The 19142-nt window shown below is 39.5% G+C and overlaps 1 protein-coding gene across 2 annotated transcripts in view; it reads left to right on the forward strand.

The window, feature by feature from the left end:
* The window catches only part of AK5 (adenylate kinase 5), a 234247-nt gene that overhangs the window by 102474 nt on the left and 112631 nt on the right, over nt 1-19142 (forward strand). For both annotated transcript variants that reach the window (XM_073234163.1, XM_017679701.3), the window contains exon 7: nt 15487-15577. In XM_073234163.1, the coding sequence (XP_073090264.1) occupies nt 15487-15577 (91 nt within the window). The remainder of the gene's footprint in view (nt 1-15486; nt 15578-19142) is intronic.

Raw genomic sequence — 19142 nt, forward strand, 5'->3', positions numbered from 1 at the left:
CTCTCTCTCTGTCAGTAAATTTTCTCAGCATTCAGGTAGCCTTTGCTTCTAAATCTTAAATGTCTCAGAGTAACCCAAAATCCATGTAAAATATTCTGGATCCTCTCTTTCTTTCTTCACATCAAGCATTCCTCATGTATGAGAAACTATGATAATTTAGAATGAAATGTGGGAGAAATACTTTTAAAATCTTGTCAGCTACATAAAACCTGACATTTAAGACAACTATTATGCAAGTGAACACAAAGTGTGGGAAGGATGAGAAGGATCTTTAAAGAAGAGGATTGGTCGCAGCCTTGAACTCGCTCCACATGGCCAAAGGAGCATATGAGGTGGCACGGCCCTTCTTTGGGTGACCAAAAGCTGCTGTCTCAACTGTATAGGCAGAGTCACAGGCCACAAATTAAGGAAGCAAATGCAGAATATTAGGGAATATGGAGGACAGTAGTAGATTCAAACTGGAGAACTGAACATGAGAGGATCTGTCTCATGGGATGAGAACTACCCTGTCTGGAAAACAGAAGATCTAGTGAGGACCAAATAGGATCCTCAGTTATCCTAAGGATCTGTAAAGCTTATGGCCTTGATTATAGTAGCTGACTTCTTTCACTACACCAAAGCCTTAATTGCAAGGGACTGCATTTGGGGGCTTTGCGATATATTGAAGTTAGATATCCTAAGGATGATTTTCTGATATTTCCAGAGGGATACTAGAATTACTTTGATATGATAATCTATTGATGAAAGTCAGGACCACATCTCCTGAGGGAAGAACAGGGTGGAGATGGGGAAGGAATAGTAACTTTCAATTTTTAAAACATGCAGGAAAGATATTTGGCAATTCTTGTTCCAAATGCAGGGAAAGAAAATGGATGAATCTGTGTCTCAGTGGTAAGAAAAACTCTTTGGACCTCACTGATTGGAAAAAAGAAGAGAGGAAGCAGCATTATCTAGGGCATAGAGGTTGCCTGGCGCAGCAGAAATGCTGGATTATTTAAGTAAAGTACAGAAGAGTAACGAGGGTATAGTGAGAAGGCAGAATATTTCAGAAAAGAGGTTGATAAAGAAAATGAATACAGTATTATCTTTGTAAAGAAACTGATAGCATGATTAATAAGGAATTTGTGGAAGTAGGGAAGAAAAATAATGGCAAATTATTATGGTTTTAATGAATTGATATTATTTCAAAATGACAGTTTCTCAAATTTTTTTGAAAGAGTGGTTTACATGGCAGGTGGACTTCAAGCATGAGTCTGTGAATTCACAATCGAGAAAAGGGCCTCAGCTAGACACCCAATGTCTGATTCAACCCTGATATTCCCTGATTTGGGGAAGGATCACCACTTATCAAGGATATAATTAGCCGAATAGGACACTTGGTGAACATTAGGAAGTTCATCCTGTTCTCACACCCAGTTACAGCTAGTTATGCTTACTTCATAAAAAAAAGCTACTTTGATGTAGCATAATCTCTACTAGTGTGAAATGCCTCTACCATGCACTCATCTATAATTGTTCTTAATTGCATTATTTGTTATGGTTTATAAAACAAAGATGTGAAGGTTTTAACCAGAGCACATGTTTCACTATGTGAAGCTTATATTTTTCCAGATTGCTATATATATCTTGAATGGCCTCATTATAAGTATCAGTAAACAGTTGGTAAAACTGTAGCACTGAATGCATAGGTGAAAGTGTAGAAACCCATTTCAGCCCAGTGTGTGAAGCTAACAGCCTACGCCTACACAGAATGACAAACACAGACCACTTGTAATGAATAAAAGAAAAAAAATCAACTGGAATAAACAATGAACTGGAGAGATAGAATTACCAAGCCATCAAAAAAAGGCTTTATTTCTGTTTTGAAAGAACACAGGAAATAAAAACAAACTCAAAAAGGATTTTTAAAAGTTCTTAAAAAAGATTTTTGTTCTATTTACTTTACATCCATAACATAACATGATATCTTAGATTCAGAGGTGAGGAAATATCTCTGAGATATCAAAAGGCAGAATAATGCCTTAGTAAGAATACATTAAAATTATGTGTTCAATCATGTTAGAAGAACAACAAATTTTTCTGTGTGTATTTTAAAGAAGCTCTAAAAATGTGTGGTTAGTCATTACTGAAATTTACTTGAATACTATGTCATCAAATTTTTATCAAAATAATACATGGGCAAATATATATATTTTGTGTTGCATAGGATTCCATAGCAACAGAACCTATGAGGGTTCCATTGAGGGAAGTCTCTCAGGAGACAACTGGCATTGAGTGGAGGAATCAGGAGAGAGCAAGGAAAGAAAGCAGACACAAATAATGGCTTCAGGAGCAGTCCAGCCTCAGCCTGACCTCACTAGCAGCTCTGGATAGTAAATTGCAAAGAAATTGCCTAGGGATTGGCAGTTGCTCCCAATAGGCACCCATCAGCACAGAGCAGTCCTTCAGAAAAGCGTGCGGGGGTGAGCTGTTAGCAACCAACCCTCGCAACATCTGGGGATGTATATACCATCCTGGTAATTGTATTTGTCTCCTCAGTACCTTCTTCATGTAAGAATGTCCTCAGGCTGTTGATATCACACAGTGTGTGTCCATAATAGGTATTCACTTAATAGCTAATGGGTGAATGAACTAATGGATTGATGCTACAGAAAAGATGCTTAAGAACTAGATAATACAAAATAGATAATAATAACTAGCATTTATAAAACATTTACCATATGCAGACATTATGCATGGATTACTTTTGTCAGGTAAGAACTGTTATTACCCCTGTTTTATACCTCCAGAAACTGAAGCGGATATGTTTTCCAGAGCCACATAGTCAGTGTGATATCAGAGCCCACATTCTTAACCTCTTCATTTATACCAAATGCTCAAAAATGAGAAAGGTGAAATAGAGTAAAGCAAATATTGAAAACCACTGATTCTGGGTCATTTATAGCTTCATAGAGTTGCTGTTTTCCTTTTAAAAGATGGTATTAACAGCTGCATCTCCCTCCTAAAAAGCCAGGCATGTTGACTTCAAGATGGCCCTTGAATAAAAATTAGAAATTCTAGAATCCTTGGATCATGCAGACTGTTAAAATGTCCAGAAGATTCCCAGTCTTTTTGTCTCTGCTGTATGAGAGATTAACCATTGAATATAAACACATGCAATTATACATGCTAAATCAGTTATTTATATTTAGGCCTGACTGTAGTTAAAAATACGCTATGAATATTATTGAAAGGCCTGAGCCTAGGATGGATGATAATTATTTTTCAGCCTTCCTCCAATGTACAAGTATCCAAACTTGAAATTACGTAAATCTTGTGGGAAAAGACCTCCAACACATTTGGGGGCCTTTCTAATGAGATGCTGCATTCTTCTTAAGGGTAATTACTAGTTTGCTCTGTGCTGTACAGGAGATGAGAAACTTAAAGCTCAATACACATCCCTCTGTAATTCGCTTGACATAGTAAAGAAAAACTTAAAATAACATTTAAAATAACATTTAATGAATACTAATATTATGTTAAAGTAACTCTTCGGCTACACACAAATTTTTAAATTATATATCTGGATTTTTGAAGGGGAACCTACATTGATTTCTCTTCAGTGTGTGCTCAGGGGATTCTGTTGAAGCCCCCCAGCGGTGGTGCAGCTGTGTTAATTGTGGCAAACGCAGAACCCCAATCTGCACATTCATAATGATGGTTCTGACTCTTCTGACAAGACAGCTAAGTAGGTCATGATTTTATGCCAAAAGGAAATAGTCTTTTAGTGGCCAAAGGACGGTTTTTCTGTCCTCTGTGGAAACCTGTTACAGTGATCTAATATTAACGTCATTGATGCGCTTTCTCATTCCAAATTCATCACTTTGCTCACCATCTCCTATTTTGTCTTCCCAACCAGAAAATAGTGGAGAGATTTCTTTTTCAAGATTTTTAAATTCAGGAAAGCATTTTATGACACTACAGTTATTATCAGTTTTCAGAGTAAAGTCAGAAATCCAGCCTAGCTTTAAGGACATGATTTTTGTAATATACTTCTTTTTCAGGCAGAACCATTGAGATAATAATTCATTTATTTATTCATTTATTCACTTGCACAGCATCGCTAGGTTGATGACTGTGCTTGGTCCAAAACAGACTGTGGAAAAGTGACAGGTGCCTATTGGGTGATTTGTTGCTATTGTGGCTTTTGTTTCCTTTATCCATGTTATAATGGTATTTATAAAATAAATGTAAACCAGGGGGATTATTTAAAGCAGAAGCAATAATGAGACCTCAAAAGTTGTCAGAAAGATATGTAAATCATGTTGGACTTGAAAAAGTTTATCCCATTTTAAATGCTTCCAGAAAATGTGAGTCTAGACAAATAGACAACCATTTGTCATTCTCCCCTACAGTAATAGGTAACACCTTTAGAGATTTACTATGTGCTAAACTCTACAGTAATAATAGATTCTCTTACTTAACCCTTTTAGCAACCTACAACCACATGATGTGGTCACTGTGGCTATCACCTCTTGATGGGTGAAGAAAGCATCTTAGAGAACCAGTAACACCTCCATGAAGTTACACAACTAGCAACGGTAGGTCTAGGGTTTGAATCCAGACGGTCTAGCCTGAGAGTCTCATTCTACACTTTACCATTTCCCTTGAGTGTTGCTTGTGGTCAAAGCAAAACAAATTAGTATTGACATTATTGGGAAACAATCTCCAATCAGATAAAAAGTAGTGTAGATCTGGCAGTGTGTTTTCTGATTCATAAATTGTTGTCTGGTAAAGGATATTTTTACTAGATCTATTAGGGTGGCCACAAACCCAGACAAGGACATTTATGGGTCCTGAATATTTGGGGCTCAAATGCCCTCTTTCCTATGATACTTTCGATGAATCTTCAATCCCACCCACTCCGCACATCCTTCTTAATCCCCTTTTCTTTTCTGAGACCAATTAATCCTCCTTGCTCCTCTGACATCCCACTGTTCATTTCTGTCTGTATAGCTCTGTGGCAGCCATTGTTCTGTATGAGTAGAGTTCAACTGAATGTTTCCCTTACTGGATTGTGAACTCCTTAAGGGTAAACATCCTGTTTTACAGAGCACTGAACCTCCAGTGCATGGCATATAGTAGGTGCAAAATAAGTGTTTTTTAATGAATGAACTTCCTCCTAAAGGGGATTGGAATTGGTAAATTCACCTAAGGTATAAAGAGTGCATAGTATTTGCAAAGCAACAGGCTGCTCCAAAATTTCACAGACAACATTCTACTTGGTACACATGGGATATGTTAATGGAGACCAAAGCCAGTGAGAGTCTGTTACAAGCCTCAGGACAAAAAGCTGAGCCTGAGAAAACAAAAAATTAATGTCACTTTCAAATGCAAGTTCACCATATCCATGATGGCAGAGATAAAAACATAAAGAAAAGCAGACTTGGCTTTTCAGATGCCACATTCACTTTGTCCTTGAGTGAAGTCACACCTTTACACAACAGAATTTCTCATTACTGATGTCTTCAGGAGTCTAGGAAGGATTTCTTGTAGGGTATCAAGCCTATCTGAAAACAAAAAAAAGATAGATGAATAATTAAACCAAAAATAACTCCAGAAAAAAACAAGTGATGGAGAAGGTGGGGCCAGGACACACATGGATAAGTTTCCATGGGATGGGATCCAGCATATTCCGATCTGTGTCCCCTCCACTCATATTCTTCCTCTCTAAGCCCCCACCTCAACCACTGCCCGAAAGGGCTATCAACACCATACTCACACAGCAGAATCGACCCAGGGCTACATATGAAGTGAGTTTGCTGAGTGCACTGCTGGTTGAGTGATAATATGACCAGGAGAATAATTTTTCTGGATCATCTACTTCAAAATTTGACAAATAAAATGTAGCTATTTCTTATGGAAAGCAAATAATCTCTTTTTCTATGTATTTCTTCTCATCAAAGATATAATCATTTTAGCAGAGGAATAAGAGTAACCCTCCTTTCAGTAAGTCAGTTAACTCCACATAGTCTTAGCCTCAGAAGCATTTGTAGGGATTTATTAACTTATTTGCATATTAATTTCCCTCCTCTCTCCATGGACCTAAAATATAAATCCCCTTATTACAAATCTGATTTTCATTCTCATAATTTTCTTTTTCTCTCTTGCTTCATGTATAGTGTTCCTAAAACCTGGAGCTAAATTGTTAAACAGTCCTCCAATCTGTTTCCATTCTTTAATTACTTTTTACCATCAAGCCTGTCATAGCCATCTTGCTAATAAGCCAATTATTCTGAAACAGACCAGTTTGCTTTTTTGGGGAACTTGGCACAAACAAAATTCTCACAAAATAACTATACCTGGGTTTAGTGAGTAAAGGAAAAAATAAGGATGGTTACTTAAATGGCTCTGAATTTAGAAATGACCTTAAAGTTAAAAATAGAGAGGAAGAAGAAATGGATGTTGGATAACTAAGAGCATGGAGTTTGTTCTTCCCAGAGCTGCAATGGCTTAGTGCTTAAGAGCACAAGCATTCTAGTAAACACACCTGAGTTCATATCCAAGCACTGTTCTTACCCATCGTATGTTTTAAGTATTTTCCTTGCTGAGCCAGCTATACCCTTGGGAGCATGATGCCTCGGGTTGTTCTGGGAGTTGACTGAGATGTTCACAAAGTGCTTTGCCTGTTACCTGGCATACAGTAAGTGCTCAATAGATGGTAACTACTGTTGTGCTCATGAGCTCATCTGTCACAGTCCTGTGTACACAGCCAAGCACACACTTATGTGCCCAGGGATTTCTGGTAGAAGAAGCAGCTGCCAGATATTTTTAAAAATCCCAAGAAGCCTTCAGATAACTTCAGGAAGCAAGAAGGTGCCCCATTTGATCCCTTCTCAGAAGGTGAATCCCAAGATTTTAATGCAGAAGACACCTTCATTTTCTTTAAAGACCTATGCCTTTCATTCCTTTTCTCTGCTGTTCCCTCTCCTCTTCCTTTCCTTTTTTCATTTTGCTTCATCTCACTTGTTCAGAACTTGACTTACGGATCAGCTTCCTCAGGAAGCCTTCTTTGACCATCGCCAGCCCCACATTGCCCACCTGCCCAGCCCCCGCCCCCAGGACACTCCCTGTAGATCTGCGCACAGCCCTTCTCACATGGAACTGTTACTAATGATTTAGTTATCTCATTAAGTTTCTCAACATAGACCTTAAACTCCATGAGGGCAGAGATACTGGCATTGACTGAATTAAATTAAATGATTTCCTTTAAGTCATACTTACTTCATGCCCACATCTCCAACAAGATGAAACATTAGCATGATTCTTCTAATGGCTATTTTATTATCCAGAATGATTGTTGACTATGCCAATAAAGTATGTTCTCATAAATGTCCATTGATATCCTAAAGAAGTTTGTAAAGAGAAAGGCAATCTCTCAGTACCAGTGACATAAAGTGCATATTAACTAAAAATAATTTGTTTTCTTTTTCAAAGTGTAAGTGATGTGTTTCATTGTAATGTCCTGGGTTCATATTGCAAGATATATTCCCCTTAGTTTTTCATTTTCTAAGCTGATCTCTTTGATTCCACTTGATCTCCACTGAATCTCCCACATAATTATAAACTGACCATATTGGGGCATGGACTTAAAGTCATTTGCTGGAAAGAAAATTCAAGAACAAAAGAATGAAGCATCTTAACTAAGAAAAAATAAATAAAAGGAAAGAAAAGAAAACAGAATGAGTCTGATCTTCCCAGAGCCTAAATTAGCCCCTTGTCACCCACACCTGGCGCTAAGGCATTGCAGTGGTTTTCTGGGGCTTCCAGGGTACCATTTAGTGCTCTGTAGCAGCAGACATTTGAGCACTGGAGAGAATGGAGCCTGTAATTGGGAAAGGTACCAAATATCACAGAAGGCTGAAATTTGACTTCTGAGACTACTTACTTCAGTTTAGAAGCTTTCTTAACAGAGGGTTAGATCTTTATCCCACCACCTTGTAGTTTTATAGTCTCAAATTGCTGGAATGTCAGGAGGAGAGGAAAAGAAGAGAAAATAGGAAGGGAAAAGTATCTTAATTAATTGAATTTTCTGGTTAATTCAGTAGAACAAGTATTTATTGTGTAACTGCTGGGCTCAGAGCCCTTCAAGATGCAGTGGAGAAAGAATAGAAACTATACAGTGTGGTTCTTGTCTACAGTGAGTATATCTCATCTGTTCTTCTCCATTTTCTTCTTTAATCTTTCTTTACCAAGTCTGTTCAAAGTATTTTAGTCCTCACTGGTGCCTTAATAATTACAGAAAAGCTAACATGATTTAATCTTCCTTCCATGTGTCTTCAGTGCCCAGCCCATACCTGGCACAAAATAGGTGCTCAATAATTCTTTATTTAATTGGCTTGTACCAGATAGACAGTACAAAAGATTGGATAGAATCCATCACATTCTAAAACTTTGCTTATTTGATAAAATCCATTATATCAAACTATTTGCTGGGCTACAGGTCTATTTCTTGGTCAACTTGTGAGAAGCAATGCATCATTTAGTAGTATCATCCTAATAACATACTAAATCCTTTAGACATGTAGTGCATAGTGGTTTACTTCAGCTATTTTCATTAGAATGTGCTTTCTGCAGCAGCTTAATTTTACTTTTTTTTCTAGCTTGAGATATAATTAACATAGCATTGTAAGTTTCAGATATACAGTATGATAATTTGATACACATGTATATTGTGAAATGTTTCCCACAATAAGGTTAATTAATACATCCATCACCTCACATAATTACAGTTTGTGTGTGTGTGTAGTGAGAACATTTAAGATCTATTCTCTTAGCAACTTTCATGTATATAACACAGTACTGTTAACTATAGTCACCATGCTGAATATTAGGTCCTCAGAACTTATTCATCATATACTAGAAATTTGTACCCTTTGACCAACAACTCCCCATTTCTCCTACCCAATGGCCCCTGGAAACCACCATTCTACTCTCTGTTTCTACAAGTTTAACTTTATTCTAGATGCCACATGCAGCAACATAGTTTTGCATCCTATCACAGTGCCCACAGAATAGTGAACAGGATATTAGACACTTGGTATCCATTTATTATCTGGACATTGGTCAGTCTGAGGATGTGTGTTCTTGGGCTCTCCCTGAGCCTGCAAAAATTAAAATAATCAGCTTTGGCCTTTCTCTCTCATCAGTAAACTTCTGTGTGACCTAAGGCTTAGCCTCTCCCCTCTTATGGGTGGTCTGGCTTCAGACTCAGCATCCCCTAATGAGACAAGCAGAGTAAGGAGCCCTAGGAAAGGAGTCTGGAATGCTGTCTATCAGTGAAAGGCAGAGCAGAAGCCCTGGCTGGGATGTGGGGAGGAGCAGCTGAGCCAGACTGGCCTGGGGTGTTGGTGGACGGAGGTCTGGTGCAAAAGCAGAGCAGCTTCTGCAGGAAGTGCCAGGCCAGAGAGTGACCCATATCAGAAATCTGCTCTCCAACCTCAGAGAGGCTCTTAGAAGGAGTGTAGGCCCATTCTTCCTTTGATTACTGAAAGAGAATTGAGTTTGAATGAAAAGAGAAAAACAGAATCCACACTAGATGACTTCAGTCCTTTCAACGATATCAAAGGCAGGGTTGTTTGCACAGGGAAGTTTTGGAAGGCTGCTGTGGACTAGAGTCTCCAGTAGACAAAGAGGACTGTGGGGCAGTAGCCAGTTTCCCTGAGAAATTGATAGATTTACGCTGAAGACCCCCAAGGAGAGCTCTATCAGGAGCCAGGCAGTCTCTGCCTCTCACGATCAACGCTGCCCATCCTTGCTCCTTCTGATGCAACTGTCTGGCCCAAGGGAGGAAAGTCCTTCAGCCAATAGCCACAGCCACATGGTAAGGTCTATAGAGAGAAATAAAATCACCTACAGTGGCCTCAAGGCAGGGAACAAGACCATGAATACTTTGGCCTCAAAATGGGGAATAAGTTCAAGAGTATATTGTATTTGGACCTGGCTTGGCCTCTGAGGAGTCCTAGAGATGGGAGCTGAGGGTACTCCTAAAAGCACTAATTTGTTCTGCAAGTGCCCAACTAAGATTAAGCCTGCCCCATGGAGCGGGAGCTGATCCTGACAGCCATGGCGGGTTTAGGAGCCCGCAGTTTGATGTAGACAGCATGGATTTGGATCCTCGTTCTACCACCTGCATGACCTTGGACAAGTTATTTAATCCCTCTGAAACTCAGTTTTTGAATCTGGGGGAAATGATACCTCTTTTATTATTGTAGGGAATTGAGTGATAAAAGTTATAAAGAAATCTCTACAGTGCATACCACATAATAGATGCTCAAAAAATTGTAACTGTATCTGGTGTTTTATTTCTTGTTGAATGCTGATGAAGATTCTGAAAAATCATCTGTGAAGTAGTAAGAGTGATCATCAAAATTCTTAGTCTCATTTTCTAGGTCTCTATGGCAGGATGAGTTGATCATTATTACACTGTTAAGGTTTCAAGTTCAGGAGGAATATTTTCCTTAAAACAATTCGTAAATACTGCAACAATTTTCTCTGGTATCTGTTTATTATGTTGACTTCTTCCCAATAATAGTTTACAGATGCTGTCTATAATCTTTATATCCAGTGAAACAAAGATTCTGTATAAAAAACTGAGAAAAGAAGAGTCTTTTACTCAGATATCCACAGCTTTCAAGCATTCTGTACCCATCACTTTGCATACCAATCATGTCTGTTTTTGGACCTATCTTCTCACATTTTGCCCTTATTTCATTCTGTCGAGAAATAAGTTCTACACATCTCAGTTTAGTAGGGCCATACCACAGGACTTGTGCTCATCAAAACATGAGTCTGATTTGGTTTTCTCAGACAGAATATTGTTCCTACCCACCCCCAGCCATATCCACCTAAGTGCATCTCTTTCAAATTTTGCAATTAATTATGAAGAATTAGAAACACAGTTCTGCAGGGTAATATAAACTGTCATTACTCCATTGCTGATAGCTACAGATTTCACTCCAGTTACCATTATTTTTAAAATTATTACTGTTTTAATGTAATTTCCATTTTTGGTTGGAGAAAAACAAAGCCACTACAAAGGGAACATCAACCAATCAGTCATTTAGAGAGAAGTTTCTAAACATAAAAGAGAAAATTTGAAGGGCCAGTATTTGCATGTTGAGGGATCTCCAGCAGCAAATGATAAAAGTCACTGGTGGAATGCATACTTAATTGAAATCCCTTGCATGTAACCAGGGAGAAGTAAAAAATTCAAGAAGCTGGTTTGATGCTCAGAGAATGGTACTTGTGAGATATGTAAAACTGAGAATATACTCATAACAGAGCCAATTTATTTCCTCCTCAAATGATGAAGCAGATCAAAACATGGGAGACAAACCTAAGTTTAATAAAAGATAAAATCTGGAAAGAGAGATTGAACTGACATCCTCCCTTTCAAGTATATTGAGGATATTTTATAGACCTAACATTCCTAGCTAGCAGAGACAGGGAGGCAGAAAGCCCTGTCTCTATGGAGAAGATCCGGGCAGCTTGTTGCAGCCTAAAAATCAGAGCCAAAAACAAAAGCAAAATATAAACTCATTTCTATCATTAAAAATGCAAAACATCATTGTCATTTTCTCCTCAAATGTTGCCTAGTTCTCCTCTTTCTACTATAATTTCCTTTCCTAATCTAGATATATTTTGAATGATTTTGAAAACTGTAACATTTTTTATTCAAATTAGAGAACCAGAGAATTTGGTAAGCATTTTGAAATTTCCAGTTGCCCTCCCCAGCCTTCTTACATTAAATGATATAAAAGAGATTATGCATACCATGAATTCTGGGAGTTCTTTCCTTTGAAATAAGAGAGTTATGTTTTTTTTTAAGATTTTAGGCTTTTTAAAAAATAGATTTGAGATAGCTAGGCACTAAATAACAATCACCAAAAAGGTAAAGAACCCATCAAATCACAGACTTTCACAGCTGGGAGCAACCTCTAGACATCATCTGGTCTATTGACACACAATTACACCTGCCCCTGAAGCTTGTTTCAGACCCACGAGATGTAAATAAACTTTTATTCCTAGAACCTTCATCACCATTTACCTGTTATCACTTCTTCTATCCTTCGTATTTTCAAGTTAATAGCCCAGGTTCTTGCAGCTTAAAACTTTCTCTTTAAAAAGATAAAAAGAAAGACATAAAAGAAAAATCATCACTGCTTTAGTTTCAAAACAATTTTAGAAACCCAAAGGCCAAGAATGCCTTGGTGTAGATTCGGGTGTCTCAGCTTTGGCACTACTGACATTTCAGACCACGTAACTCGTTTTTATGAGGGGACTGTCCCATGTACTGTAAGATTTTTAGCAGCGTCCTTGGCCAGGAGCGTCCCCCCTGCCTGTTGTGACAGCCGCAAATGTCTCCCTATACTGCCAAATGCTGGGGCAGGGAAGGTCGGGGTGAGCAAAATTGCTCCTGGTTGAGAACCATTTATGTAAATGGTTTGTGCAAAAACAATAAGCAAAATTATGATTTAAAAGCCAGTTCTCTCACCAGGCACACAGCCTTTCCAACACTAATTATCATTTTGTAAAAGTCTTAGCCAACTTAAGTGGCAGTTGTTCTGATAGTACTCAACTAGAAGCTCCCCAAGGTCTCTATGCCACATTATTTGCTAAAAGAATGCTAATCCTGGAGTTGCAGAAGTGGAATGTTACAGGAAATAATGAAGTCTGGGTTCAGTTACGTCTCCTGATGCAGGAGTAGATGGGCTTCAGCAGCACATGCATCTTGGGCTGAGCTGGCTGTTTGGTGTCGTCTTCCTTCCTCGTGGCTCTGTGTTCACTAGCCAGATGCTTAGCAATGGTCAGGTGAAGCCTTCAACTTAAAATGTAGTAGCTGTTCAGCAAATATTTGTTGAATGCTTTATGAGTGTTGTTTTACCTTTTGCCTTTCAGAATGGACCATCAGATGCCTTAGTCTGTGCTAGAACTAGACCTATCTTTGTTCAAATCAGCTGGAGGATAGAGTACCTATCTCCTATAAAGTCTCAAAGTATCTTGTATCCTCATTCTCTCCTTTCTTTTAGATAGAAGAGCTGTGTTACCACCTGAGCAGATGGGCTATATTTGTCTTGCTGTGATGGTATATGTAGCCTGGCAGGATGAAAAGTGTCAGGCATCCTAAGTTCAAGTCCTAGTTCTCCTGCTTATTAGCTGTTTGACTTCAGAAAGTCATAATATCTCCAAGAAGATAATTCCTTACCTGTACAATAGAAAGAAAGCTACCTGCCTCACCTTTCCCATGGGCTGATGTGACATAGTGAAAGCCCTATAAAGCACCACACAGATCTGCTTTGACTGTATAAGGCAAGCTAGGGAAATAACTTCTAATTTAGGCTTCTAAAATTTCCCTCACTAAAAATGATGACATGCTTCAGTAGGAAAATGTAAAGGAATGAATCACTTAAATCTTCTTAATATCTTCAAGATAATAACATTAAAAGTGAAAGAATTTAGACCTCTGGCCAAGATGAAATGAAAAACTGGATTTTCCCTTCTACATGAAACACACACAAAATATATATATATAAATATGTATTTTAAAAATACTGTCACACAATGAAGTAATTCTTTGAGAGAAAGGAAACAAATGTGATGAGCCCTGCAATGGCCTCAGCCCATTTCTGGAGTGTTTCCAAGCTACATTCCAGGGAGAATGGAGCCTACTGGACATTGGTGGGCTCCTTGGGTTGAGCAGATTGAGCAGAGTCCAGAAGAACAAGGTGGTGAAGTGCAGAGGACAGAGTATCAGAGACAGGAGAGATGCACATAGAGAACTCAGGAGATCTGCAGAGGCTTCCCCTCCTGTATTGTCAGAGTACTAATCAGTGTGTGCGTATGAGGGAACCATCTCAAGCTGAGAAAAACGCCCAAGAGGATTAGCAGGAACAGTAGCTGGTCCACACACTAGGCTTGCAATAGTGCCTATTTTTACCAGCTAGACTAGAAAAGTTCAAACTCATAAAGCACTGGGTATAGTATCTAGGAAAGTCTTGCCTCAACAGGGGAGGGGAATAATTGACCCAAAACTAAACACCACTCTGGTCCAGCCCAGTAAATCTTAAAACCAAGACCTGCAAGGATCAAGGTGTTTCCAAGTAACTATATATTCCAGATCAAATCTCAAGAATATTTACAGGAATAAAAAAAAATCCAATACAGTCAAAATGGCAATGCCTGACATCCAATAAAAAATCACCAGCATGCAAAGAAACAGGAAAATATATCCCATAATGCTGGGGAAAATCAATCAGAACTGACTCAGAACTGATACTACATGATAGAGTTGGCAGAGAACATTAAAAGTTATTATTATCATATTTCAGATGTTCAAAACCTTAAATAGAGACATAGATTTTTTTAAAGACTCAAATCAAACATCTAGAGATGAAAATTGCAATGTCAGAGCTGAAAAACACCCAGGATGGAATTAACATTATAACTAAATAATGGAATATTACTCAGCAATAAAAAGGAATGGGCTATGGATACAACATTGAAGAATCTCAAAATCATTGTGCTGAGTGAAAGAATCCAGACAAAAAAGATTGCATGCTGTATAAATCCTTTTAGAAATTCTAGAAGCTGCAAAATAATCTACAGTTTCAGAAAGCAGATCAGTGATTACCTGGTGGGTGGGGGGAGGGACATGAGGAAGCAACACCCAAAGGGCACAGGGAAACTTTTGCAGGTGATAGATATGTTCATTATTTTTATTTTTATGATGATTACACAGATATCAAAACTTATCAAAGTGTATGCTTTAAATATGTACAGTTTTATTATATATCAATTATAACTCAGTAAAACTTAAAAAGTTAGGAGATAAAAGTATATTTTTTAAAAACTGCACAACTTGGGAGGTGTGGGAACTTTAAAAATAGTCATGTTTTTCTAATGTTTGAAGTTTTGTAAATTTTAGGACATGGCAAAATAATATGTAAATCTGTCATTTTTATTACATCTATAGTGTCTATTGACTACTTCTATAATATAACGTCTATAGTACCTTCTATAGTACTAATATTTGGCTTGCAGTCTCTGCCTTTTTTCTTCTTTTTAAACTGTACATTAGAATATCTTGTCCCTTGTTTAGAACTACACATTTTCATGAGTTTTTAACTTTAAAAAATGTAAGAGCCAGAAAGGCACAAAGTAAATTTTAGTTACCAATTTTAAAAGCTTACTTTATTAAGAAAATTCTATACATTCTCCTTAATCATAAGTGATTATACATTTCTTCCCTCATACCCTTCTCTATTCAATATGAGATCTGGGCTGAAAAACCCTCTAAGTGTCTGATTAAGGACTCAAGGGCTTTAATTTCTAAAGTTGTCCTGCTTCATTAGCAATACCATTGTGTGATGTGTGGTCATTATATTTTGGAATGAACTAATATATGTATTCTCATGTTCCCAACTTGTCTGTCTTGATTTCCCCCAGTTTGATGCTGACCGAGATGAGGATGAGGTGTTCTATGACATCAGCATGGCAGTTGACAGCAAGTTATTTCCAAACAAAGAGGCTGCAGCAGGTAAGTCCCTGTGCCCTTTAGGCAATACTCTGCCCTGATCACCTGCCAAGCGTCTGGTGCTCTGTAGTCATGCTGGAGCTCGACACGCTGGTGTAAGGTTTTAAGGATAACACTGTCCTCAGAGCTTTATACTTTCTGATTTAAAACTGAAGGTACAAAACTAAATAGAAAAGGAGGACCTATGCATCTGGTCCTTATAGTTAACTGCTTTCCTTCTTGTCATTGTACATGTTAAATAAACAGGTGGTCATAATGTAACATAGCTATGTTACTAGCATTGAAACAATCTATTCTGGCCCATTCTTTGTGCAACAATTAAAAATTACAGTTCCTCCAGAACTGCCTAACTCATGCATGTCTCTCCTGGGCCATCTGGAAGAAGCCTGCCCTTTGGTCTCCCGTCCTGACCTAAAGCTCCTGCTGTGGTCCTGCCCCTCTCCCTAAGCTCTCTCCCCGAGGAGCTGGGGCTGGATAGTAGAGTGAGGCAGTCGTCCCAGCACAGAGGCAGCACCCCAGTTCTATCCTGGACCCTCTCTTACTCTTTTCCTCTCTGGTTCTGGGTCAGCTCATTGTCCCTCATGGTTTCAACTATTAAAATTCTATGTGGATGACTCTCAAATCTTTGTCCTAGTCCTGATCTTTCTTATGGTCTCAGTGGGTAAAGACCAGAAAAGTTCTGGGCTGTAAAGAAAAGGACTAAACCCTTAGAATTTTAAGGTGTATCTGATGCCCCCAAAGAGAAGCTTCTAAGAAAGGCAAAGCAATAGACTTTCTGAGCAGACCCCCAGAGCACAAGGTAACTGATGTAAACTCACCTCCCTAATTTTCCAGTGATATTTACAAAAGGATGGCCTTTTGCAGGGAAAGATGGAATACTAAGAAGCAAGTAAGATCAGTAAACAAGACCCCTGCTGCTCTGAGAAGTGTTGAGACACTTGTGCTTTTTAGTATTTTGTTTAGAATATTTATTTAGACTTCAACAGCAAATACTATCTAACTGCCAGATATCCTCAGTTTGCTAAGACCCAGTTTAACTGCCCCTTCTTTAAAACTCCTGGCACTTTATGGCTTTCTAGTGGCATTTCTCCAAGGTGGCCTCAGCCTGCAGTAATGTAGCTGTGCTAGCTTCTGTGCTAGTAAGCTGCCTGAGGACAGGTGCTGAGTCCTCATTCTCTCCAACTCCCCTGGGAAGCACGCACAGAGCCGGGCCCACAGCAGAGGTTCAAGGGGCCTTGTCTTTCCTCTCTGCACCTCCAAGCTTATGAGCAGAGGAGTCTGTGCTCACAGCCCCAGGCCCTTCTGCTAGCTCCCTTCCATTCCCGGGACCTCTGAAAGCTGGGTTCTTCCCCAGCATTAAAATAAGCCTGTTCTAGCTGTAACAGCCCTTGGTGAGTACAGAGAGCCTGGGAGGGACTGTGGTCAACTAGGAATAAAGGAGGCTCCCCATGCAGAAGGCAGCCACTTCACAACTCCAGGCTGTTGTCGCAGTCAAGGAATGGATCCTTCCCTCAGCTGCATCTGCTGGTGAACTCTCCAGGCTTGTAAATGTTGGTGACTCACCCAATTAAACAAGTCATGGTTGTGGCCTCTGCTCTGTGAATCATCAGCCCCCAGGTTTTGTCCCTCCGCTCTGCTCTTCTCTCTGAGCCCTCTCCCTTTGCAGAATCTCACCCGTCCCCCTGCTCCCATATCATCTCCATGTGAATGGCTTTCCATTCTTCTTTTAAGTTTTTAATAAAAATTGTTACATTTACGATGTGCTACATGATGATTTTAATATACTTGTGAAGTGATTGCTACAGCCAAGCTGATTAACATATCTACTCTTTACATAGTTACCACTTTTCTGTGTGTGATAAGAGCACCTGAAAACATACTCTATTAGCAAATTCCCTGTATTGGATCCACTACCATTAACTGTAGTCGCCATGCTGCACTTTGGATCCCTAGACTCACCCACGCTGCGTCACTGCAGCTTTATACCGTCTGGCGGACATCTCCTGTCTCCGCCACCTGTGTGCCCACGGTAACTACCCCTCTCCTCTCTGCTTCTGTGCATTTGATTTACTTAGATTCCACATATAAGTGAGATCATATAGTTTCTCCCTTTTAAGAGAGCCATGCAAACTGTCCCTGCCCTCACAGCCCAAACCAATCATCATTCCCCAGGGAACTCCGGGAGTCCAGTCCTTGTATTCTGTCCCCATTGCATGTGTCGGAAGCTTTGTCATTCCTTGCTAGCCTTTTACCTCATCCCTGGCCTCTCCTGTCTGTCCTAAATCCTGTTGTTGCTGTTGGGATCCTCACAGAATGCAGCTCTGATCACCCTGTCTCCTGACAAAAACAAAAAAACAAAAAACCTTCACTGACTTTCCTGCAGGCTGAGCACCAGTGTCCTTAATGTGACTGAAAGATCCTTTGCTTTCCTACAGCGGTCCTTTTCCTACCACAACGTCTCCTCCCCACATACCCACCTTCCTCCAGTTCCTTGAAAGTCTTGAGTACCTTCCTGCCTCTGGCTATTTGCACAAGTTACTTGGTACCACCCATCACCATTTACATCCCTCCACTCTCCCAGCTCCTGGCTTCATCCATCTGGCCAGATCCTCCTCTGTATCTCAGTTTAAATATGATTTTCTCAGGAGGCATTCTCAACCCCTATCCCAAACTCGATTAAACCCGTGCATTGTGCCCTGTACTCTGCTTCAGGTATACATCACTATTGTGATTGTATGATTGAGCATATGATTGTTGTTAAAAATCTATTTCCCTTATTAGACTGCAAGACTTCATGAGGACAGAGAGTCTCTGTGAGTGTGTGTTTGATGCATAGTGTGAACCTAAGCGCTTTCTTTTCTGGCTGGCCACCTCAGCTGGGCCACTGATCTGAGCCCATGACTCACAGCCCCACCAAATCTGTGGCTCCAGAGCAGAGTGTGCGTTCACTTGCCTCCATGCCACAGAATGCCATTCTCCTGGACTTGAACCCTTCAGGCCCCATCTGCAGTACCTCATTCTGCCTGGAGCCCTCCCTGAATACCTCAAGCACAGCCCTCTGACTACATCCTTTAGTCTCTCTGGACCTCAATTTCCTCATCTATAATGAAGGGATAATAATAACAACTCTACTTCAGAGGATTGTTCTAAAGAGTAAATGGTTTATGTGTACAAAGCATGTGGCTGTCACAATGAAAGGCTATATGATAGTATCTTCATAAGGATTTGAGAGATGATAGAGAGAGAACACATCTTATTCAACCCAACGTTTCTCCATTTTCCTAGGTCCACGTCTACTCGCTTCTCTCTCTTCCTCCCTTCCCCACCTCTGTCATGGAGTAACTGGAAAAGCCTCCCTTCCCTTCCCACCAAGAACAGTCCACCACCAGATCTCTCAGGGAACTCACCTTCTAGTCCCAAATACTGTCAGGATATTTTCCAAAGAAATATATTGCTCTCCAAAGGAATTCTATCCCAAACTCTTCCCAGCACTTTCCACACTGGCTGGAATTACAGCTGGATTCTCTGAGCTGTGCCTAAGGCACTTAAGAGGAATTTGATGTTTGTA

The sequence above is a fragment of the Manis javanica genome, chromosome 4, assembly GCF_040802235.1.
Source record: "Manis javanica isolate MJ-LG chromosome 4, MJ_LKY, whole genome shotgun sequence".
Classification (NCBI taxonomy): Eukaryota; Metazoa; Chordata; class Mammalia; order Pholidota; family Manidae; genus Manis; species Manis javanica.